Raw genomic sequence first — 19,162 nt, forward strand, 5'->3', positions numbered from 1 at the left:
GTGTTGGCCACTGAGAAGTTTTTCTACAACCACATAATGAAATACTGCATAAGAAACAAGAGGGCCCTTGTATAGGGCTAGCCTCCAAGCCACACAACCACCACCTTGGACAGTCACCTGTGTCGGTGTGATCATCCCAGTTGGGATTGTTTGATTCTTTGTGTCAGTTGGGATTGTTGACTGTTTTACACCTCCACAAAGAAGGGTGAGAAGGGCCACAAGACACAAGTTCCTGAGGTTCCAGGCCCTCTCTACCACCTGCTGAGTCAACTCACCCCCAACTGCCCATGGCCGAGGGAAGGGATAGGGTGTGTATAAACCTAGTAAGATTAAGGGATGCAGGCTTAATCTATACACTTGTGGAAATCTGTGCTAGGTAAAGACTTCCTGGTGTGGCCACCTGGCAGGAAAGCACCCACACTCTAGTAAGTAAGCCCCCACGTAGGATCTATAAGGAAACCCAACAGTCTCACGAGTTCCCTGGGCCAAGCTTTGGCAGAACCCTACCTTGGTTTGGTATTGGGACTGTAGGGTATGCAGTGTTTACATCTCTTCAAGGGAAGACATTTTAGCTAACAGCTTTGAAAGGGAGCTGACTCCTTCTCAGGTTGCCCTGGGACAAATGCAGAGGTCTCACCTGTCATAGGCACAGCTGGTACTCTTCTTGACCGTAGTGTCCTCTTGGTCCCCAATCAGCCAAACAAACTTGGGGTCCGTCCTCAAACGAATGTTCTGCCAGGCCTTCTTGGGGACATAGCTACAGCCGGCGTTGAAATCACCCATGAAGATGAAATTCTGAAAGGCATGTTTTAGACCCATTACTTGGTAAGCACTGGAAGACATTGATGCCTTCATTTTCCACCACCACCAAGGACTCCCCTTCCACACCCAGTGAACGAACAGTTATATTTGTTTGTTTGTCTGGTTGGTTGGCTTGGTGTGGTTTGGTTTTGAAGATGGTATAGTTCTGTGTAGTCCTGTCCTAGAACTCCTCCTCTATAGACCAGACTGACTTCCAACATAGAGATCTGCCTGTCTCTGCCTCCCAAGTGCTGAGATTAAAGGCATGCACCACAGCCGCCTGGCCACAGAGTATAAAGAAGTCTTTGTGACCTGAATTGGACCCCTTCCAATATATTTTTATATAGTATGTGTGTGAGAGCATGCACATGCATGTGTGTGTGTGTGTGTGTGTGTGTGTGTGTGTGTGTGTGTGTACACGTGTGCAGGTCAAAGGACAACATTCGAGAGCTTGATCTCACCTGTCCTACTCTGGGTTTCAGTGATGGCACTTGGGACATCAGGCTTACACAGCAAATTCTTTTACTTACTGAGACATCTCACTGACCCATCCATCCCAGTTTTAACTCCTGGCCACAGCACACTAGAATGTGACTGTATTTGGAAGTTAGACCTTTTGTTGTTTGGTTTGTTTTGAGGCAGAGTCTTGCATAACCTAGGCTGGCCTCAATTAGCTCTATAGCCCCAGATGGCCGTGAACCCCTGATTCTCCACAGCCATCTCTTGATCTCTATGCACTGCCACAGCCAGCTGGGAATGGGACTTTAAAACTGTAACTAAGGTCAAACAAACAAACAAAAAAGTCAGGTGGGTGGCCCCTTATACAGGAGCAGGGTGGGGATTTATCCTGGCTTTTGGCTTTGATCCCCAGGGTAGCAAACAGTCCAGAGTTGCTTCAGATACTGTCTTCGCTACACTGCTACGTTACAGCAAACTCACAGAGCTCCCATATCTTTTGCCTTTCTTTTAATTCATTTTTATTTTATTTGCCTTGGAGTTTTGCCTACATGTATGTCTGTGTGAGAGTGTCAAGTCCCCTGGAATTGGAGTTACAGACAGTTGTGAGCCGCCATGTGGATGCTGGGAATTGAACTCAGAACGTCTGTAAAAGCAGTCAGTTCTCTTAACCCCTGAGCCATCTCTCCAGCCCTGCATCTTTGCCTCCCTTTTAAGAGAAGAGAAAACAGGTTCCAAGTGAGTCACAGTTTTGACAAGGATGTGACAGTGAGAAGAAGGAGTGGGAGAGAGGATGCTCACCTACTGTGCTGTCTGATTCTTAGTCACCGTCTTTCTCTAGGCGGTTGTGCACACGTAGGCAAGAACACTGGAATCCAACTAAGATATCCCCTCCCATAAACACTGCAGCAAATGTGAATGAATATACACCTCAGCACCCAAGAGGCAAAATGCACTTGCGTAGTGTGATGGTAGTTGCTTTGGTATCTCTCTGTGTCCTATTGTATGTTTTGAGGGCAGAAACTAAAGCCTAACACTCAGTCCTTAGAGAGTCCTAAGGGAGGCAGTCCTAAGAGTTAACTGTCTTTCTCCACCCTATACCACCAACTGTTGGAAGTGCCCCCATGACATCTCCAAGGGCCAAAGGAAGAGAATTTTAACATCCCACACTACAGAGGAAACAGCTTATTTCCTTTTTTGTGCTATTGTTTGAGATGATTGCTGACTTTCGAGTTTTCCTTAAGAACAATTTATTTTGATATCTGCAATTAGGGTTTCCCTTGAGATTAAGGTACACAGTCAAGGACAGAACATCATCTCTGACCTGCATGGAGTGACTTACAAACTCAATTCAGCTTGGTTTGAAAGCACCATTAGCCATGGAAGGAACAGGTTAGACTCTAACCCTTAAAGGGATCGGATGGGCAGCTCTAGGCCACCAGCCAGGAGCTTGAAGCATTAGGGGTCAAACTTCAATCTGCCCTTCTGAAGGTTCCTCATCCAAGGTTTCTTCCTCGGGGTCTATTGATCGATAGATGCTCAATATACTCTTGCTGAATGCATGGGATTTATCATTTGTCCTGGAACTTACAAATAAGCAATAAAATACACTCCTGGGCTTCTTGATGGTCAGTTCTGGCCAGCTGTGTCCACACTTGACTCATTTCATACCTTTAGCAGAGGAACTAAGAAGGAAGAGGGACTCTCAGCATCATATTCCGAAAGGAAAAAAAGAGGAATTTGACAGGAGAGCCATCTGAGCCCTTCCGCATTTACCAGGTCCTTCCTCAAACCCTCAGCTCAGAGCCTTCCAAATGGAGAGGTGATGGCTGCCTTGAGGAGCAGCCTCCATATTGCTTCTCCTTTTCATGATCTTGCCTCTGAAACACTCCTGACCTCTCTACCTCACAGTTCTCAGCTGTGAATTGGGACAACTTGTAGAATTGCTTATGTGTGGCAGGCTGTACACATGTGCAAGCACACATATAGGCATGCTTGTGGGGGCCAGCCTGCAACCTGGGGAGTGTTCCTTAGGTGCTGTTGCTCTCTCTCTCTCTCTCTCTCTCTCTCTCTCTCTCTCTCTCTCTCTCTCTCTCTGTATGTGTGTGTGTGTGTGTGTGTGTGTGTGTGTGTGTGTGTGTGTGTATGGGGGTTGTCTATTACTTTACGGTTTCTGGGGATTGAATTCAGTCCCTCGTGTTTTCAGGGCAAGTACTCTATCAATTGCACCTCTCCCCAGCCCCTGTTTAGATTATTGAGAAGATTAAACTCACTTGTTCTTGTGTAGTCCCAGCACACTGCCTGGGCCCCAGTGCCCAGTGCTGACCTCCATTATACATGCAGCAGAGCATGGATTCCCAAGGCCTGTTGGGACAGGCCCAAGCAGCTTTAGCAAGAAGGATGTTTAGGGCTGAAGATACGCCTAGGAGGAGGCAGTGAATCTGTGGAGGCTCGCACATACCCTGTCCCTTTGCCCTCCTACTCAGTAACTGGGTGTTGCTTGATGGAAACAAACAAGCACCAAGAGCCTCACCTCTGTCTTCCACTGGCTTCTCACATCCGTGTAGACATCGACCAGCTCATCTATCTCTTTAACGGAGGTCTCGGGAGTTGTGTGCAAGGGGACAATCACGAAGTCCTTGACAGCTGAGGAATGGCAAATAGGAGGTGGCACAGTGAGAATTCTGGTTTCTTTTTTAAAACACGGAAATATTATGAGAATATGTTTTTGTCTTAATCCCAGGTGTGAGATATGGGGCTGTTTTAGTTTGACCACAGCCTCTGACTGTGACTTGTCTCGTGCTCTGTGAGGGGTGTGATTTTGCCAGCTGCAGATAGATTCTGATTTGGAATTCTGGGGACTTTTCAGAGGGGTATATAAAAGTTAGGTCCCCAAGAGGCGTAGTTGGTTGTTGGCCCATTGCTGATTGCTGCTAGTCACAGTTTGTTAAGTAGTTGTGTGCAAGAAAGAAACAACAAGAAGACCTTAGATATCCTGACAGTGCAGATCAAACTTGTTCCAAGGAACTCAACACCCCTAAACAGCAGGAAATAGTCTGACAACCACTTCCTGTTAAGGGCCCACTAATACTGCCTGAGAAACTGTCCCTTCTAGGAGGCACTGCTACATGTGGAGGCTGGAGACAGGCTCCAGCCAGTGGCTGGGACTTCAGGACTTAGAGCCACCAGGACACTTGTTTTCTTTTAGGACATAGAAGACTCCTCCCTCCCATCTGTACTCTCTCCAGTTAAAAGGAAGCTGGTGGCACCTGCTGGCACTGTGCGTTCTCTCTTTCCTCTCCTTCTTTTTCCTTTCTTTTTAAATGTGTGTGTGTGTGTGTGAATCTATATGTGTGTCTCTGTGTGTGTTATCTCTGTGTGTGTCTGTGTGTGTATCTGTGTGTGTGTATCCGTGTCTGTGTATGTGAATGAGTGTGTGTGACTGTGTGTCTGTTTGTGTGTCTGTGTGTGTATGTTTGTGTGTGACTATGTGTGTCTGTGTGTGTGTGACAAATCACATTGAAGAGTTGGTTTTCTCCTATGTGGGTTCTGAGGGTCTCACCTGCTCTTTCTTTTTCAAAATTTTTCTCTTGGTTTATTTGGAGTAATAAAAACTGTTTATGTTTTATGGCAGTATCATTCTTTTCTAAGAGTAATAAATTCATCTGGGTGGGGGGGCACACATCTGTATTCCTAAACTTGGGAAGCTGAGACAGAAGGATCAGAAGTTTCTCAGGCAGTATTAGTGGGCCCTTAACAGGAAGTGGTTGTCAGACTATTTCCTGCTGTTTAGGGGTGTTGAGATCCTTGGAACAAGTTTGATCTGCACTGTCAGGATATCTAAGGTCTTCTTGTTGCCTCAAAAATGAAAAGGGTGACTTAGATCAGACAGACAAAAGGTAACTTGTGATAGGGCCTTAGTGACTACTTTGTTTAAAGTGGCCTTCTGGGGCTGTAGGTGTCCAAGGTGACTAAGGCAAGATGAATGCCCGGCATATGTGCATTTATTTTGCTTTTGTCTCCTCTGCTACCTTAAACTTTGGCTCCGATTCTGAGTTGACATGATCACCATTTAAGGAGTCAACAAGTCTCTCATCCCCTGAGACTGAAGACAGATGTTCTCATCATTCCAGAAACAGTGAACCCTGCAGGCAGGTCAAGCCCTGTCGGAAACCTAGGCAGAAACCCCAGGTAGTAGCAATGTCCTCCAGGACACCCAAGTTGCCCCCTGGGGCCAGTCACAACACTCATGTGACATCATGACCAGGACTGCTGACCAGTGTCCAGCTCTACCTCCCCTGGCTTCTCTTCTTTGCTGCCTCTCTCTGCTTTCTGGGGGTCTTGCCAGAGTCCCCCAGGACAGGGCTCAGGACACTGCCACCTGCTTCCTGCTGTTGCCACAGCAGCAATTGTGCCTTTCTTGTTTCCCCACCACCATCTCAGGTGGGACTCTTGGGGTGCTAGGTGCTAGGTGCCAAGTGGCAGACCTGATTTTTTGTGAGTCCTAGACCCTGACTATGGACTCTGATAATATGTTTGGCTTTTGTACTAAAAAGAAAATGAAAAATGGAGGCTGGCAAGTTTATAGTCCTTATGTAAGGAAGAATAAAAGCAAAAAACAAAACAAAACAAACAAAACAAAAAATTAGAAAGCAGATCATGGCAGCATACAGCTTTATTACTGGCACATGGGAGGTTGAGGCAAGTTCTATCTGTGAGTGTGGGGCCTCTGGTCTATATAGTGACACCCTGTCTCAAAAAACAACAACAAAGGAAGAAGGTGCTGGAGGGAGGGCTCTGCAATGAAGAGCATTACTATTCTGGCAGAGGATTGGAGTTCGTTTTCCAGCACCCATGTTGGCTCACAGCTGCCTAAACTCTGTTCCAGGGGCATTTAACATCTCTGGCCTTCTTGGGCACATGTGTACACACACACACACACACACACACAGAGAGAGAGAGAGAGAGAGAGAGAGAGAGAGAGAGAGAGAGAGAGAGAGAGAGAGAGCAGTGTGGTGGGCTTGGGAGCCATGGCTTGCCATGCCTGCAGGAACTGTGATGAGAGGCACCCCCTCATTCTCATCCCGGACCCCACCCTGCTTCATGTGGGAGGCTGTGAGACAGCCCCTGTCAAGCCTCACAGTGGGAATGTGAGAACAGAAATGATGGTGGCTAGCCTGCAATGAGACAATATTCCATAAACCTCTGCCATCTGTGAACTCTCAGACATGCCAGTTTGCCCAAGCCCTGAACATCACTGAGCCCTTGCCATACCCTTCCCTTTACACTGATTATGAACTAGCCAATCCCATCAGCTCAGGAAGCCAAGCTCCCACCCATGGTGTGAACGCCCCTCCCCAGGATACCTGCTCACTTAATTTGGGTTGTGGCACAGCTTTTTGCAAAATTCCAGGTTACTCTTGGTTTGTTGTGACTTTTGGGGGGTAAGGGGTTGTTTGTTTGTTGCTGTTTCTTTGTTTTCAAGACAGTGTTTCTCTGTGTAGCCTTGGCTGTCCTGCAACTCACTGTGTTCCAGGATAGCCTCGAACTCAGATATCCGAGTGCTGGGATTAAAGGCATGATCACTACTGTCCAGCTTGTATGTGTTTCTTGTTTTCCAACAGGGAGCCAGGTCTCAGACCCGAAGGATGTCCCTGGAGCCTGACGACTTACTCCTTGCTACACCTCCATTTCCCAGCTCCTGTGTCTCTGCCTCTCTGATCTCCCTACGCACGCACATCACCGCTCCCCCCTCACCTCGACCCTGAACCCCAACTCTGAGATCTTGTGTTCTCTGTGTCTCCCTTTCTCTGGCCATCTGCATGGGCACAGACCATGCCTGCCACCAACAGCTATGGCTGATGGTCCCTCTAAGGTGGTCCCTCCTCACTATTTGATGTGTGCCGCCCGTTCCTTCATCCTCGGTAATCATTCTCCTCTCTTCCGTGCCTGGCACACAGGAGCCCCCTCCACGATGCCAGGCTTCTCCTTTCAATCCACCTTCTAGGCTGCTCTACCTAGCACAACTCCTGGTACACTGGAGGTGCCCAAAACCATTTTTTGATTGAATACATAAGTGAATGATTAGGAGGCTGGAGAAATGATGGCTCAGTGGTTAAGGGTACTGGTTGCCCTTCCAGAGATCCTGAGTTCAATTCCCAGTAACCACGTGGTGGCTCACAACCATCTGTAATGAGATCTGATGCCCTCTTCTGGTGTGTCCAAAGACAGCTACAGTGTACTCACATATATAAGTAAATATAAAAATAAGTAAATAATTTTTTTAAAAAAATGATTAGGTGGGGCTGGAGAAATGGCTCAGCAGTTAAGAGCATTGACTGCTCTTCCAGAGGTCCCGAGTTCAATTCCCAGAAACTACATGGTGGCTCACAACCATCTGTAATGGGATACGATGCCCTTTTCTGGTGTGTCTGAAGACTGTGGCAGTGTACCCACATACATAAAATAAATAAATAAATCTTTTTAAAAATGATTAGGTAAATGAATGAGACTGTTAAGCCATTTGTCCCAGGAGAGGAAGGGTAAGAAAAGCTAGAAGGTGGAGGCTCAGTAAAAACAGATTTGTTTAGCAATGCAGAGCCTTGCCTCCCTTTGAGAAGAAATGGCGCTTACAGGCGGAGGCTCTCCCTGCCCTGCCTGGCATAAGCAAACTGGATAATGTACAAGAGGATTGCTGCACTCACTGTCCTCAGTAGCCTCTCTTATTTTTCTACTAAGAATTCCCACACCTCTTTCATAATCATTTTCCCAGAGGACCTCCTCTAAGTTAATTAACCCTGGGCAGCAATAGTTAATGATGTAGTTCAGGATGTTGCAACAGTGTGGGATGGGTATAGGCATACTTCCTTTAATTCTGCATATATCCATGTGCCCACATCTGTCTCCCTGCTACAGTCTGATGTCATCCTGGCAGGGACTCTGTCAATCTTATGCTCTGACACATAGTAAGTAGTGAAAAGCATTTGGTGGTGCATGCTGCAACTTACATTTTAATGCTTGATTCTTTTTATCTATTTTCTTTCAGTGCAGAAGAGTGGATCCAGGACCTTGTGCATGCTAGCCACGTGTCCTCTCATTGATTTATACTGGTGGCTCTTGGCATTTTGAGACAGAGACTCACAATATAGCTTAAGCTGACTTAAAGCTGGCCAATCCTTCTATCTCTGCTATCCTGGGTGCTAAGATTTCAAGTACATGCCACCATGTCTGGTGAAATCTCCACCTTATATTGAGTACAGTGGTAATTGAGAATATGGGCTTTTGGGTTGGTGGCTTGACTTACAACCCTGGCTCATCTTTAGTGGCTTTCAGTCTTTTTTTGTTTTTGTTTTTGTTTTTCGAGACAGGGTTTCTCTGTATAGCCCTGGCTGTCCTGGAGCTCACTTTGTAGACCAGGCTGGCCTCGAACTCAGAAATCCACCTGCCTCTGCCTCCCGAGTGCTGGGATTAAAGGCGTGCGCCACCACACCCAGCTTAGTTTTCAGTCTTTAACAGCTTGCCTGCCTACTTTAGTATCTGGATTCTGAGCAAGTTTAAAGATAATGCCTTTAAAACCTCAGTTTCTTCCAATCCTAGTTAGGGACAATCCTCAGGAAACTGGCCATTAATTCTGGACCCATAGCCAAGTTGTTGGGGATCAGAGTGTACCTGATATGGCTTTTCTCCCTCCTGACAATCTGTGGAGAAGGCTGTTACACTATGGAGTGAGCTGCTACACTGTAGGAAGAGTGAGACTCAGGGTTTTCCTTTGGTGACCCCTACTTATGTCTTTTGAAAATGAAGGAGTAGTTGTACGTGACAGGGATCAAGAACTGTGATAAACCATTTCCATGACCCTAAATACTCAAGAGCTATCAACGATCCCAGAGAGTAGTACTCAGGCTAGGAGGTCCTGCATCTCAGCATTCGGAAAAGTAAGCCTGGTCCTACCAAACCAGCTTCTTTTCTCAAGTATTAACTCTCAGCTCAGGCATCCCATAAGACAATGCATGAGTCTGAGAGCATGGCTCACACAAGCTCAGGGCTCTGCCTCTCCATGGGCTGCCGGGGAGGTAACCAGGAGAAGGACTGTTATGGTTTAAATATAAAATGTCTCACATAGTTTCACGTGTTGAATGCCTGGTCCCCAGCTGGCAGCAACATTTGAGGAGGTTGTGAAAACTTTAAGACATGTATGTGGGCATTGCTGGAAGAACTGGGTCACTGGGAAGTGACTTTGGAACCTGGTGCCTTTCTCCCACCTCTCTACCATGAGGTGAAGAAGCCCTGTGGCCTATGTTCTCATTGCCATAATGTTCTGCCCCACCACAGCCCCAGAATCCATGAAGCACAGAACATGACCTGAACTCTCTGGAACATAAATAAATCTCCCTTCCTCCAAGGTATTTGTGTCAGGTATTTGGTCATGGCAACCTCAAGAGTAAGAATAGGGTCATGGTCTCACCAGTAAAGGGGGAATGGAACCAAACCACAAAGGGCTCCCTGGAAAACACGTCTGTGTCTCCATCCTGATAGTCATGGTAGTGGTATTTTGTCTTCACAGACACCAGCTTCTCCCTAGAAGAGAAAAAAAAATTCCTTCTCACTGAGTCTTTTGGTTGCGAACATGGTTTCTTTTGACTTCAGTAGCTTCCAGAGCAGGCTCAAGTGGTGGTGGTGGGTGTGGAGGCTCTTTTCTCTAAGAACAGGCAGTCAGCTCTTCTCCACAGAGTTGAGGGTCTGTGTTATACCTGCTATCTGGGGCACATCAAGGGAATGTTCTTTAAATAGATTGGCAGTAGGAAGCCAGTGAGAGTCCTCTGTGCTACACTCATGTGCTGGGACAGGCCTTCCCCATAAAGGACAAAGAACTCCTTCCCCAGCAGGTCATTAGTTGTCACAGTGCTGTGGTGTCTTCTAGTTAGTGACTGAGTCGTTTTCTTATTAAGGGTTTTAGGTGATTTGCTTTGAGACAGGGTCTTGCCTCATATAGCTCAGACTGACCTTGAACTTGCTGTGTTGCTTGAAGAGCCTCCTGCCTCCACCACTGGAGTAGAGTGCTGGGACTTAAGGCCCGTGGCACCACAGTGTTAGGTAGGGATTGACCCAGGTTTGCATATGCTAGGCAAACCCTCCATCAGCTGAGCTACAGCCCCAACACATAGTGTGACATCAGTGTGTACAGCCCCAACACACATGTCATCAGTGTGACAGCAAAAATTCTGATTGATAATGATAAGTGCCTACAGGCCAGAATCAAATGGTTTTGTTTTATTTGAGCAGGGTCTCGGTATGCAACTCTCACTAGCCTAACACCATGTAGACCAAGCTAGCCTCAAACTCATAAACTCTCCCTGCCTCTGTCTCCCAAGCCCTGGGATTCAAGGTATGTGCTACCATGCCTTGCCTAGAATCTATTTTTAAAGATTTTTGAAGATACACATTTGGATTCGATTCAGTCAGGTCAAGGGTCAGCTCACACTCACTTGTAGACGAAGGCATACTGCTCTTTGTACGTGTTTCTTCCAAGTCGAGAACTAATCACATAGTTGTATGTTGTGCTTCTTCGTGAATTTCTAGAAAACAAAATATTACAGCATGTTGTAAACACAAAAGACATGCCTGTGGCATCTGCCTCCGCATTCCCAGGGCTGGCATAGAGCATCATGGCTTACTCTTATTTCTTGTCCTAAAAAGATGGCTACTATTTTTACCTCCCACTCCATTATTATTATTATTATTTGTTGTTGTTGTTGACAAGGTTTCTCTGTGTAGTCCTGGCTGTCCTGGAACTCACTTTGTAGACTAGGCTGGTCTCGAACTCAGAGATCCACCTGCCTCTTCCTCTTGAGTACTAATATTAAAGGTGTGTGCCACTATTGCCTGGGTCCCACTGTATGATTTAACAACACAAGGCTAGAATTTGAGGGTAGACATTTTCTTAATTTTTTAAAATTGTATTTGTTTATTCACTTTACAGTCAAGTATTAGCCCCCTCTCCTCCCAGTACCCTCTCAGGTAGATCACCACACCCTTTCCACCTCCCCTTTTCATTTGTGAAGGGGGATCCCTCTTCTGGGTGTTAGCTTTCCCCCACATCACTACCACCTTTCACATCAAGTTGCTACAGGACTAGGTGCATCCTCTCCCACTGAGGGCAGACAAGGCTGACCATTTTGGGGAACGGGATCCATAGGCAGGCAGGCAACAGACTCAGGGACAGCCCCTGCTCCAGTTGTTGGGGGAACTGCATGAAGACCAAGCTGCTCATATGTGCAGGGGGCTTAGGTCTTGAGGCTAGACCTTTTCATTTCAAACTCCATAAGCTTTGGCCTGCTTCTGTAGGAATCACAGGAGCCAGAGATGGTCCAGGCAGAATCAGAAACTCCTGATTTGGATTCTTAAGATGGCTTAGCAGGTAAAGATGCTTTCTGCAAAGCCTAACAGTTTGAGTTTAGTCTCCAGCACCCAAAGGGTGGAAGGAAAGGACTGACCCCTGAAAATTGTTCTTTGACCTCTAGATGTGTATCATGGGACACACACACACATGCGCACCACCATTACTATAACTCCTGTTTCTTGGTGAGGTCAAGTCTCTCATGTCACCTGTCCACATACCACTTCTGAGGTCTACCAGATGCCTCCTCTTCTGAAGCCCGGGACCTGCTCAAAACTTCTGGTACTGATTTCCAACAATCAACTATTTATTCCTGGGGTCCAGAGCTCCACCACGCAGGGAGGGAGGCGGCAGCAGACTATCTTTGCCCTGGACAGGAAACCTGGCCCCCTGTGAATGTATCTAATCTGCAGATAACCTGACCCTCTGTGAATATATCTAATCTGCTGACAACCTAGTCCAGACAGCCTTACACTGTTTCCCTCCATCGACCCCCAAAAGGATCTGGGGCCTGATTGCTATCTGGCTGTCTTGTGGTCAGTTGGAAAAGACAGAGGGACTAATTCAGGAACCAACTTAAATTTTACAGAAATTCTTGGGTTTCAAATGTGTGCTCTAAACCAGACCCAACCATGGGAGGCCAGGAGTGAGGATGGCAGACCTCGCTAGGCATTCAGTTTGGAAGGCTGGCCCTCCACTAGCTCTAGCCTGCTAGGTTTTAAGGCAGCATATTGCTTTAGAACTGTACTGTGAGGTGGCTTGGACCCTTTCCCGATTTACAGAGGACAAAGAGATGTGCTGGCAGCTGCAGAGTTGTACAACATGTACATGTACAACATGTCTTAGCATCCATTCATCTAACTGGGAGACCAGTGGGGTGGGGTTTTTTTCTGCTTAGAGTGCTCATCCTAGTCTAGGCAGGTTGGGTATGAGGGTGTTGAAACCTCTCACTTCCAGACTGGCTCCAGGCTGACTATGGGGAGAAATCTGGATTCTACTGCTCCTCTTGGCCCCTACACTCCTAAAAACTTCCCTGAAGGCTGAAGTGGCTAAGCCAGGATCCAGGTCTAAATGTAGATGAGATGAGCAGACCTCTTCCATGGCATGCTGCCTCAGCACAGACCCTAAAGCAACAGGCCAACTGACTACGCGAAGCCTCCAAAACAGTGAGTAAAAGCTTTCCTCTTTTTTTTTTTTTTAAGATGTCTTTCTCAGGTATTTTATCACAGTAATGAAAAGCTAATGAACATGGTAGTTTGTGGATCATTCAGAAGGAATATAAATCATCAACATTAACTGGTGTCATTTAAAACTATTGGAAGAGACTGCCTTTTATTTCCATTGCTTGTTCCCTCCCCTCCCACCCTCTCCCTTAAAACAGGGTATTTTTGTGTAGCCCTGGCTGTCCTAGAACTTGCTCTGTTGACCAGGCTGACCTTCAAATTCAGAGATCTGCCTGCCTCTGCCTCCTGAATGCCGGGATTAAAGATGTGAGCCACCACCACCATCACGATGATTTTTTTTTAAAAAAATGTGTAGCTCAGGCTGACTTCAAATTTGTGATCCTTCTGCCACTGCCTCCTTCAGTAAATCCTACTGATGTATACTACCACAACCAGCTTTACTGAGGGTAAAACACTCAAATCATACAGAAGTATTGAAACAACAAAAAGTCTCCTATTCCTTCACTGACCTAGCTCCATGGTGGAGTTTCAGTCTCCCCCCTCCCCCACAGGGTTTCTCTGTATAGCCCTGGCTGTCCTGGAACTCACTTTGTAGACCAGGCTGGCATCAAACTCAGAAATTCGCCTGCCTCTGCCTCCCGAGTGCTGGGGTTAAAGGCATGCGCCACCACACCCACCTGGTCTCAGTCTTATAACCCCAGATGTAAACATTAATAGTTGTTAACTCATCCTTCCAAGGCTTTCTTCCATGATCATCCAAACATACCCCTCCCCGCAGTATTCATGTGAAAGTAACACGGTGACCTGAACTCACTGTTTCTGATACATTGTAGCCATTTTCCCATGCTAACCATTTCCTCTACCTTCTGGTTTCACTTTGCAGCAAGATTTCTTAGCTCAGTTTCTTACCTACTCCTTTCACTTTCTGTCCCATTTCTTCCCTTTTTTCCTCCAGTTTTTACTCTGTCATATTAAAGCCAGCCAGGCGAAAGCTCACCGTGGGAGCCTACTCAGCCCTGGTCACGCTGCCCGATGGTTAGAGTAAATGCCAGCCATGACACTGGTTCCTGTTCCCCTACCACAGGCACTCTTGCACTTTACAATGTCTGGAGGCCCATCCCTCTCCCCTTTACCCATTCAGCTTCTCCATCAGCATGGGACAGATGTTGTTGCTGCTGTCCTTGATTTCCATCAACAGTATAAGGTCACAGCGTTTGATGATCTGCAGAGAGAGAATTCTCAGAGTTTGAGGCTGTTTACTGTAAATAACCAAACCTTTCACCAGACACTTGCTGTGAGAGGGCTAAGCTCAGAGCCAGGCTGACTCCATGACAGGCTGCAAACCGACAGTTAGGGAGACTAGGCCTGAGTTTCTGTTTCCCAGAAAGAGAACCTGGATCCAGGAACCAGGGATCAGCCAACCACAGCCGTAAGCGACCAATCCAAGGACACCATGTCTTCTGGCCTGAAGTAAGGATAGATATCTAGAATGAATAAGGAAGCCCTCAGGGAGGTCTCCAGAGCCTGACCAATTATAGAATGAGTCAGACTCCTAGAGCTAGAGCTAACCAATCTAGGTAAAAGGGCACACGCACCTCCCTGGAATTCCCATAACTGACCATAAAAAGCTGCGTCTGCGAGCCCACTAAGTGTCCCCATTCCCAAATGGGGAGAACCCTGCATGCAGGAAATTCATTGGAATAAACGCTCTTTGCTATTGCATACTATTTGAGTTTAGGTATCGTTTGGGCTCCAAGCGCCATAGTCAGGAGATTGCTAACATGGCTTAATCTCTTCCCGAACTAAAAGGGCTTCCCGAGAGCAGTGCCTTCAGTGTGGTTATATCCCGTCGAGTTTTATTGATGTTTGCTATTGTTTTGAGATGCTGTCTTGTTATTTAGGCTGTTATTTAGTCCCAAACTCTAGGGGCTCACACCTCCTGCCTCACACCTGAGTAGCTAGGATTGCAGGGCACATTGTGTGCCCAGTGGTTTGGTTGTTGCTCTCCTTTGATTTTTTTTTTGTCCATTTTTAGTTTTTCTTAAATTAGTTTGTTTATTTGAGACAGTCTCAGGCTGGCCTAAAACTTAAAGATCTGTCTGCCTCTTCCTCCAGAGTGCTGAGGTTAAGGGTGTGCACCACCAAACCAGGCTGGTATTTCTATTTTAAAGATGAGGAGACTGAAGATCGAACAAGGCTAAGTACATTATCCAGTCCTGCAGCCAGAGCATATCCACAGCAGCATCTGAATCTAAGGAACGGAGTCCAGAGCCGTAGCCATGACCCTCTGCCACATCTAAGTTTGGGTCAGCTTCTGTGGTTATAGCAGTGGCGATAGCAGTAAGTACCTGCTGTGTCTTTAATGAGGAAAGGCTCTGGGCTGGCTTTTGCAGACATCAGAAGGCCTAATTACAATGATAACAAATCTAAAAGCTAACATTTATTGTGAACCTACTTCACAAGAACACTAAGAGAGGGTTATGATGTTAGCCCATTAAATCTGGATGGTAACTTAGCATTTTGTCTAAGCTCCACCCCACAGTTACCTGGCAACAGCCAGGTAGGCCTGACACACTATAAAAGGGACTGCTTGCCCCCTCCTCGCTCTCTTGCTCTCTTTCTCTCTTGCTCTCTCTTTCTCTTGTTTTTCCCTTTTCCACCTCCCCATTCCCTTCTATCTCTCTCCACATGTTCATGACCATGACTGGTGGCTCCTCCTCCTCCTCCTCCTCCTCCTCCTCCTCCTCTTCTTCTTCTCCTCCTCCTCCTCCTCCTTCTTCCTCTCTCTCTCTCTCTCTCTCTCTCTCTCTCTCTCTCCCCCCCCTCTCTCTCTGCCTTTCTCTGCCTCTATTAACATCTTAACTCCTCTCCCCATGCCCTGAATAAACTCTATTCTATGCTATACTGTCCTGTGGCTGGTCCCTCAGTGGGGAGGGATGCTTTGGTATGGGCCCGCCAAGGCACTCCCTTCCCCCCATACCTAACTACACCTCCATAGAACATATCCCCCCTCTCTTTATCTTTTAATAAACACAATAGTAACTAAACTCGGAGTAGTTACACAATTTTCCTGAAGTCAAACAGCCAGTACAACTGGGAGAGCCAGGATTCCCGAGCATCTCGTCACAACTGCAGCAGGGTGGAATTCCAGGTTCCCAGAGACCAGGGATGCAGCCTTTAGAGAACTGAAGACTGACAACTGGCTGCTCGGGGAAGCTGGGATTCTAGTTTAAACCCACAGCATTGGCCACCCAGGACTCACTAGCAGCCTTGTGCTCAAGCTAGCCTGCTGGTTAGTCATTGGAAACTACCACACCTTTCTAGAAATGACTGTAAAATGTACACTTTCAGTGTGTGTAATGGCACACACCTGTAATCCCAGCACTGAGACAGAGGCAAGCAGATCTGTGTGAATCTGAGGCCAGCCTCATAGTGGCATAGTCTGAGCCCAGGGCTACCTAGTGAGGCCCTGCCTCAACACACAGAGACAAACAAGTGTACACACTCTGATTCAGTTTTTCCACTCTGATTCTTCACAATGATACAATAGATGGTGTGAGAGTTTGGGGAAGCACCAGGCATGCAGGTGGCCAGAGGTAGATTATTGTTTCTAAGGCCCAGTGGCTGAGTACCAGAACTCTCAACTTCTTGCTTAATATTACCACATAGACGTGTGTGTGTGTGTGTGTGTGCGTGTGTGTGTGTGTGGGGGGGGGGGGGTTGAGTATCTGTGCTTGTGGCTCTCCATATACCTATATATGTGAGGACGTGTGGGGACCAGAGGTCAACCTCAGGAGCCTTCCATCATGTTTTCTGAGACAAGGTCTCTCCTTAGACCATTAGGCCAGGTGAACACACAATGAGCTCCAGCAATCCTGTGGTCTCTGCCTCCTCAGCACTGGGGTTGGGAGCATGCACCATCACACCTGGCCTGCTCACTTGGGCCCTGGGGAACCAAGGTCAGCTTCCTGTGCTGGGTCAGCAAACACCTTACTGACTAAACATCTGCCTGGCCTTATCTTTCTTTATCACCGAGGAAGCCAATGTGTTGAGTGGTAAAGGAACTTCGCAGGTTTTCATAACTAGTTGGGAAGAGCCAGGCACAATGCTGACTACACAAGCTAGGACGTCCCTCCTGCTCTTCTACACTAGACAGACCACATGGGGGCAAAGTTGTCCATATTTGGTCATGACTGTGCTCTTTGCTGGCATGGTTAGAGCGTGAGGAAGGTTGCCTTCCTCATCTTGTTTTTGCCCTATCTAACCATCTGTAGTTGAATGGATTCTGAGCCCAGCTTAGTGAGTGTCCTGTGCTCTTCAGTCTGCATCAGTCACGTCATCTCCGAAGGGAGAGCCTGTGCCAAGGCACTGGGCTTGCGTGGGGGAGGTTTGTCACCCTTCCCAAGCCTTATGGTACGTGATAATGATGGTTTTCTGAAGGGCTATATACTGAGTTCTTAACAGGTAGAAGCCTGCAATAATCCTCAGCCTTGCAATCATCCTGTTTTTAAGCCCATTCTACAGATGGGATAGCTGGAGCTCAAGGAATAAGCCACCCAATGCAGTGAAGCTCGTAAGTGGTAGGGAGGTGGATTGAATTCTGCTTCTTCCCCCTGATGTTATGCTGGTCCCTGCTTAAAGATATCAGATAGAGCTTCTCTTCACCCAAGACCTCTCTAGACCTCTCCAGACTGTCCCCTCCGCCTCCCTCGGTGCATACATGACACCCTTATCTGGATTCCATCCATACTAGCCATGCAAGTCCTCCACAAACTCTTGCCCTTAGAGGTTTTGGCAGCAGAGTAGTTGGCATAACTGCCTTCCAGGTTGTGGTAACCTTCTGTGAAGGCAGGAATTTGGCATTGGCCAAATCTTAAAGGGTCCAGAGCTTGGTTCTGAAAGGGCTGCCTGGGTGTCTTTTCCCGAGTAGTAGGACCCGGAAACATGGCTTTTTCCTGGGACCATGCTCTTTTAAGAATTCGGACAACAGGATCTTGCAGATTCTTGTCTGAGGAAAACTTCCCAGAGATAAAGCAAGGAAGCCAGAAACCAGTATCAGCTGGAGATGCAGGGTTCAGAAATGCTTGGTAAGCAAGCAACAGGACGTCAACAGGAAATCTGACTGTGCTCTTGGGAAGGGAACCTGAGCCCATGGCTTACACTTACTCTATGCTGGTGAGTCAGTCATTCAAGAGAGGGTCCTGGCCTCTGGCATGCTGATCTCCTTGGCTTTTGAGTGTGGTGGCCAGAAAGGGGATCTGAAGTTTAGACCCCCACTACTCACATTCTCTTGCTGTTCAGGTCACCAATGCTCACTGAACCATAGAGGAAGCAGCTGTACAGAGGGCTATGTGCAGAGGACTACAGAGCAGATGGGACTCAGCTCAGTTGGTAGAATTCTTGCCTGCTGCACACCAGTCTCCAACATAAACCAGGTGATAGCACATGCCTTTAATCGCAGCTCTCAGGAGGTAAAGCCAGGAGGATCAGAAGTTCCGGTCACCTTTGGTTACATAGAGAGTTTGACCAGCATAGGCTTCATAAGAAATACTGATAATATTCTTCTAACTCTCACTTCTTGTTTTACTTCTGTTTTTACTTTTTGTTTTGTTTTGGATTGTTTTCAGGGGAGGGTTTTTTTGGTTTTTGTTTTTGTTTTTTTATTCAAGACAGGCTCTACATAGCCCTGGCTGTTGTGGAACTTGCTCTGTAGACCAGACTGACCTGAACTTACAGAAATCTACCTGCCTCTGCCTTCCAAGTTTGGGGAGGCTGGAAGTGAAGGCGTGTGCCACCACTGCCCTGCCTAAACCCTAACTTGTAGCGTCACACAACGCCCTTCTCATGGCACACTTACACCACTAACCTGAATGCTCTGCTACAAAGAACGTTGCTTGCATTCTCTGGGCGGCAAATGTGTCTTTCTCCTTGATCCTCACAAGCACTAAGGATCCTGATTGAGCACCAGGTGTTTGGAGTCAACTGCCACTGTTCTGTTAGACGGCTCTGAGAGTTTGGGGAGATTGGCTTTGTGAGGATAGGATGAAGTTTTGGCAAAAGCTTTAAGCAGACCTCGTGGGACTCACTCAGCTCTGGGAAGAAGCTGTGTGGAGAACCAGAACCACCCGAGAACAGAACACAGCCCCCAAGAGTGTAGCAAAACTTTCAGGGTTGAATAAGTCAGGAATGTAGATAGGCACGTGGTCCCTGGGCCACGTGTGAAGATGCTGGGAAATAGTTTCCTTGCGTGTTAGATTTCTCCATTAAGCTGTGGTGTCAAAGTTCCCACTGGCTTAGCACAGCTGCCCTGCTAAAAACACATCCA

General features: G+C 47.1%; 1 protein-coding gene across 2 annotated transcripts in view; it reads right to left on the minus strand.

Annotated features, from left to right (window-relative positions):
* Dnase1l3 (deoxyribonuclease 1-like 3) overlaps positions 1 to 19,162 on the minus strand; it is a 29,574-nt gene that overhangs the window by 8,147 nt on the left and 2,265 nt on the right. For both annotated transcript variants that reach the window (XM_006517921.4, NM_007870.3), the window contains 5 exons: positions 13,971 to 14,059; positions 10,743 to 10,832; positions 9,722 to 9,834; positions 3,791 to 3,903; positions 638 to 795 (listed from right to left, as the gene is read on the minus strand). In XM_006517921.4, the coding sequence (XP_006517984.1) occupies positions 638 to 795; positions 3,791 to 3,903; positions 9,722 to 9,834; positions 10,743 to 10,832; positions 13,971 to 14,059 (563 nt within the window). The remainder of the gene's footprint in view (positions 1 to 637; positions 796 to 3,790; positions 3,904 to 9,721; positions 9,835 to 10,742; positions 10,833 to 13,970; positions 14,060 to 19,162) is intronic.

This window comes from Mus musculus, chromosome 14 (assembly GCF_000001635.26).
Source record: "Mus musculus strain C57BL/6J chromosome 14, GRCm38.p6 C57BL/6J".
Lineage (NCBI taxonomy): Eukaryota > Metazoa > Chordata > Mammalia > Rodentia > Muridae > Mus > Mus musculus.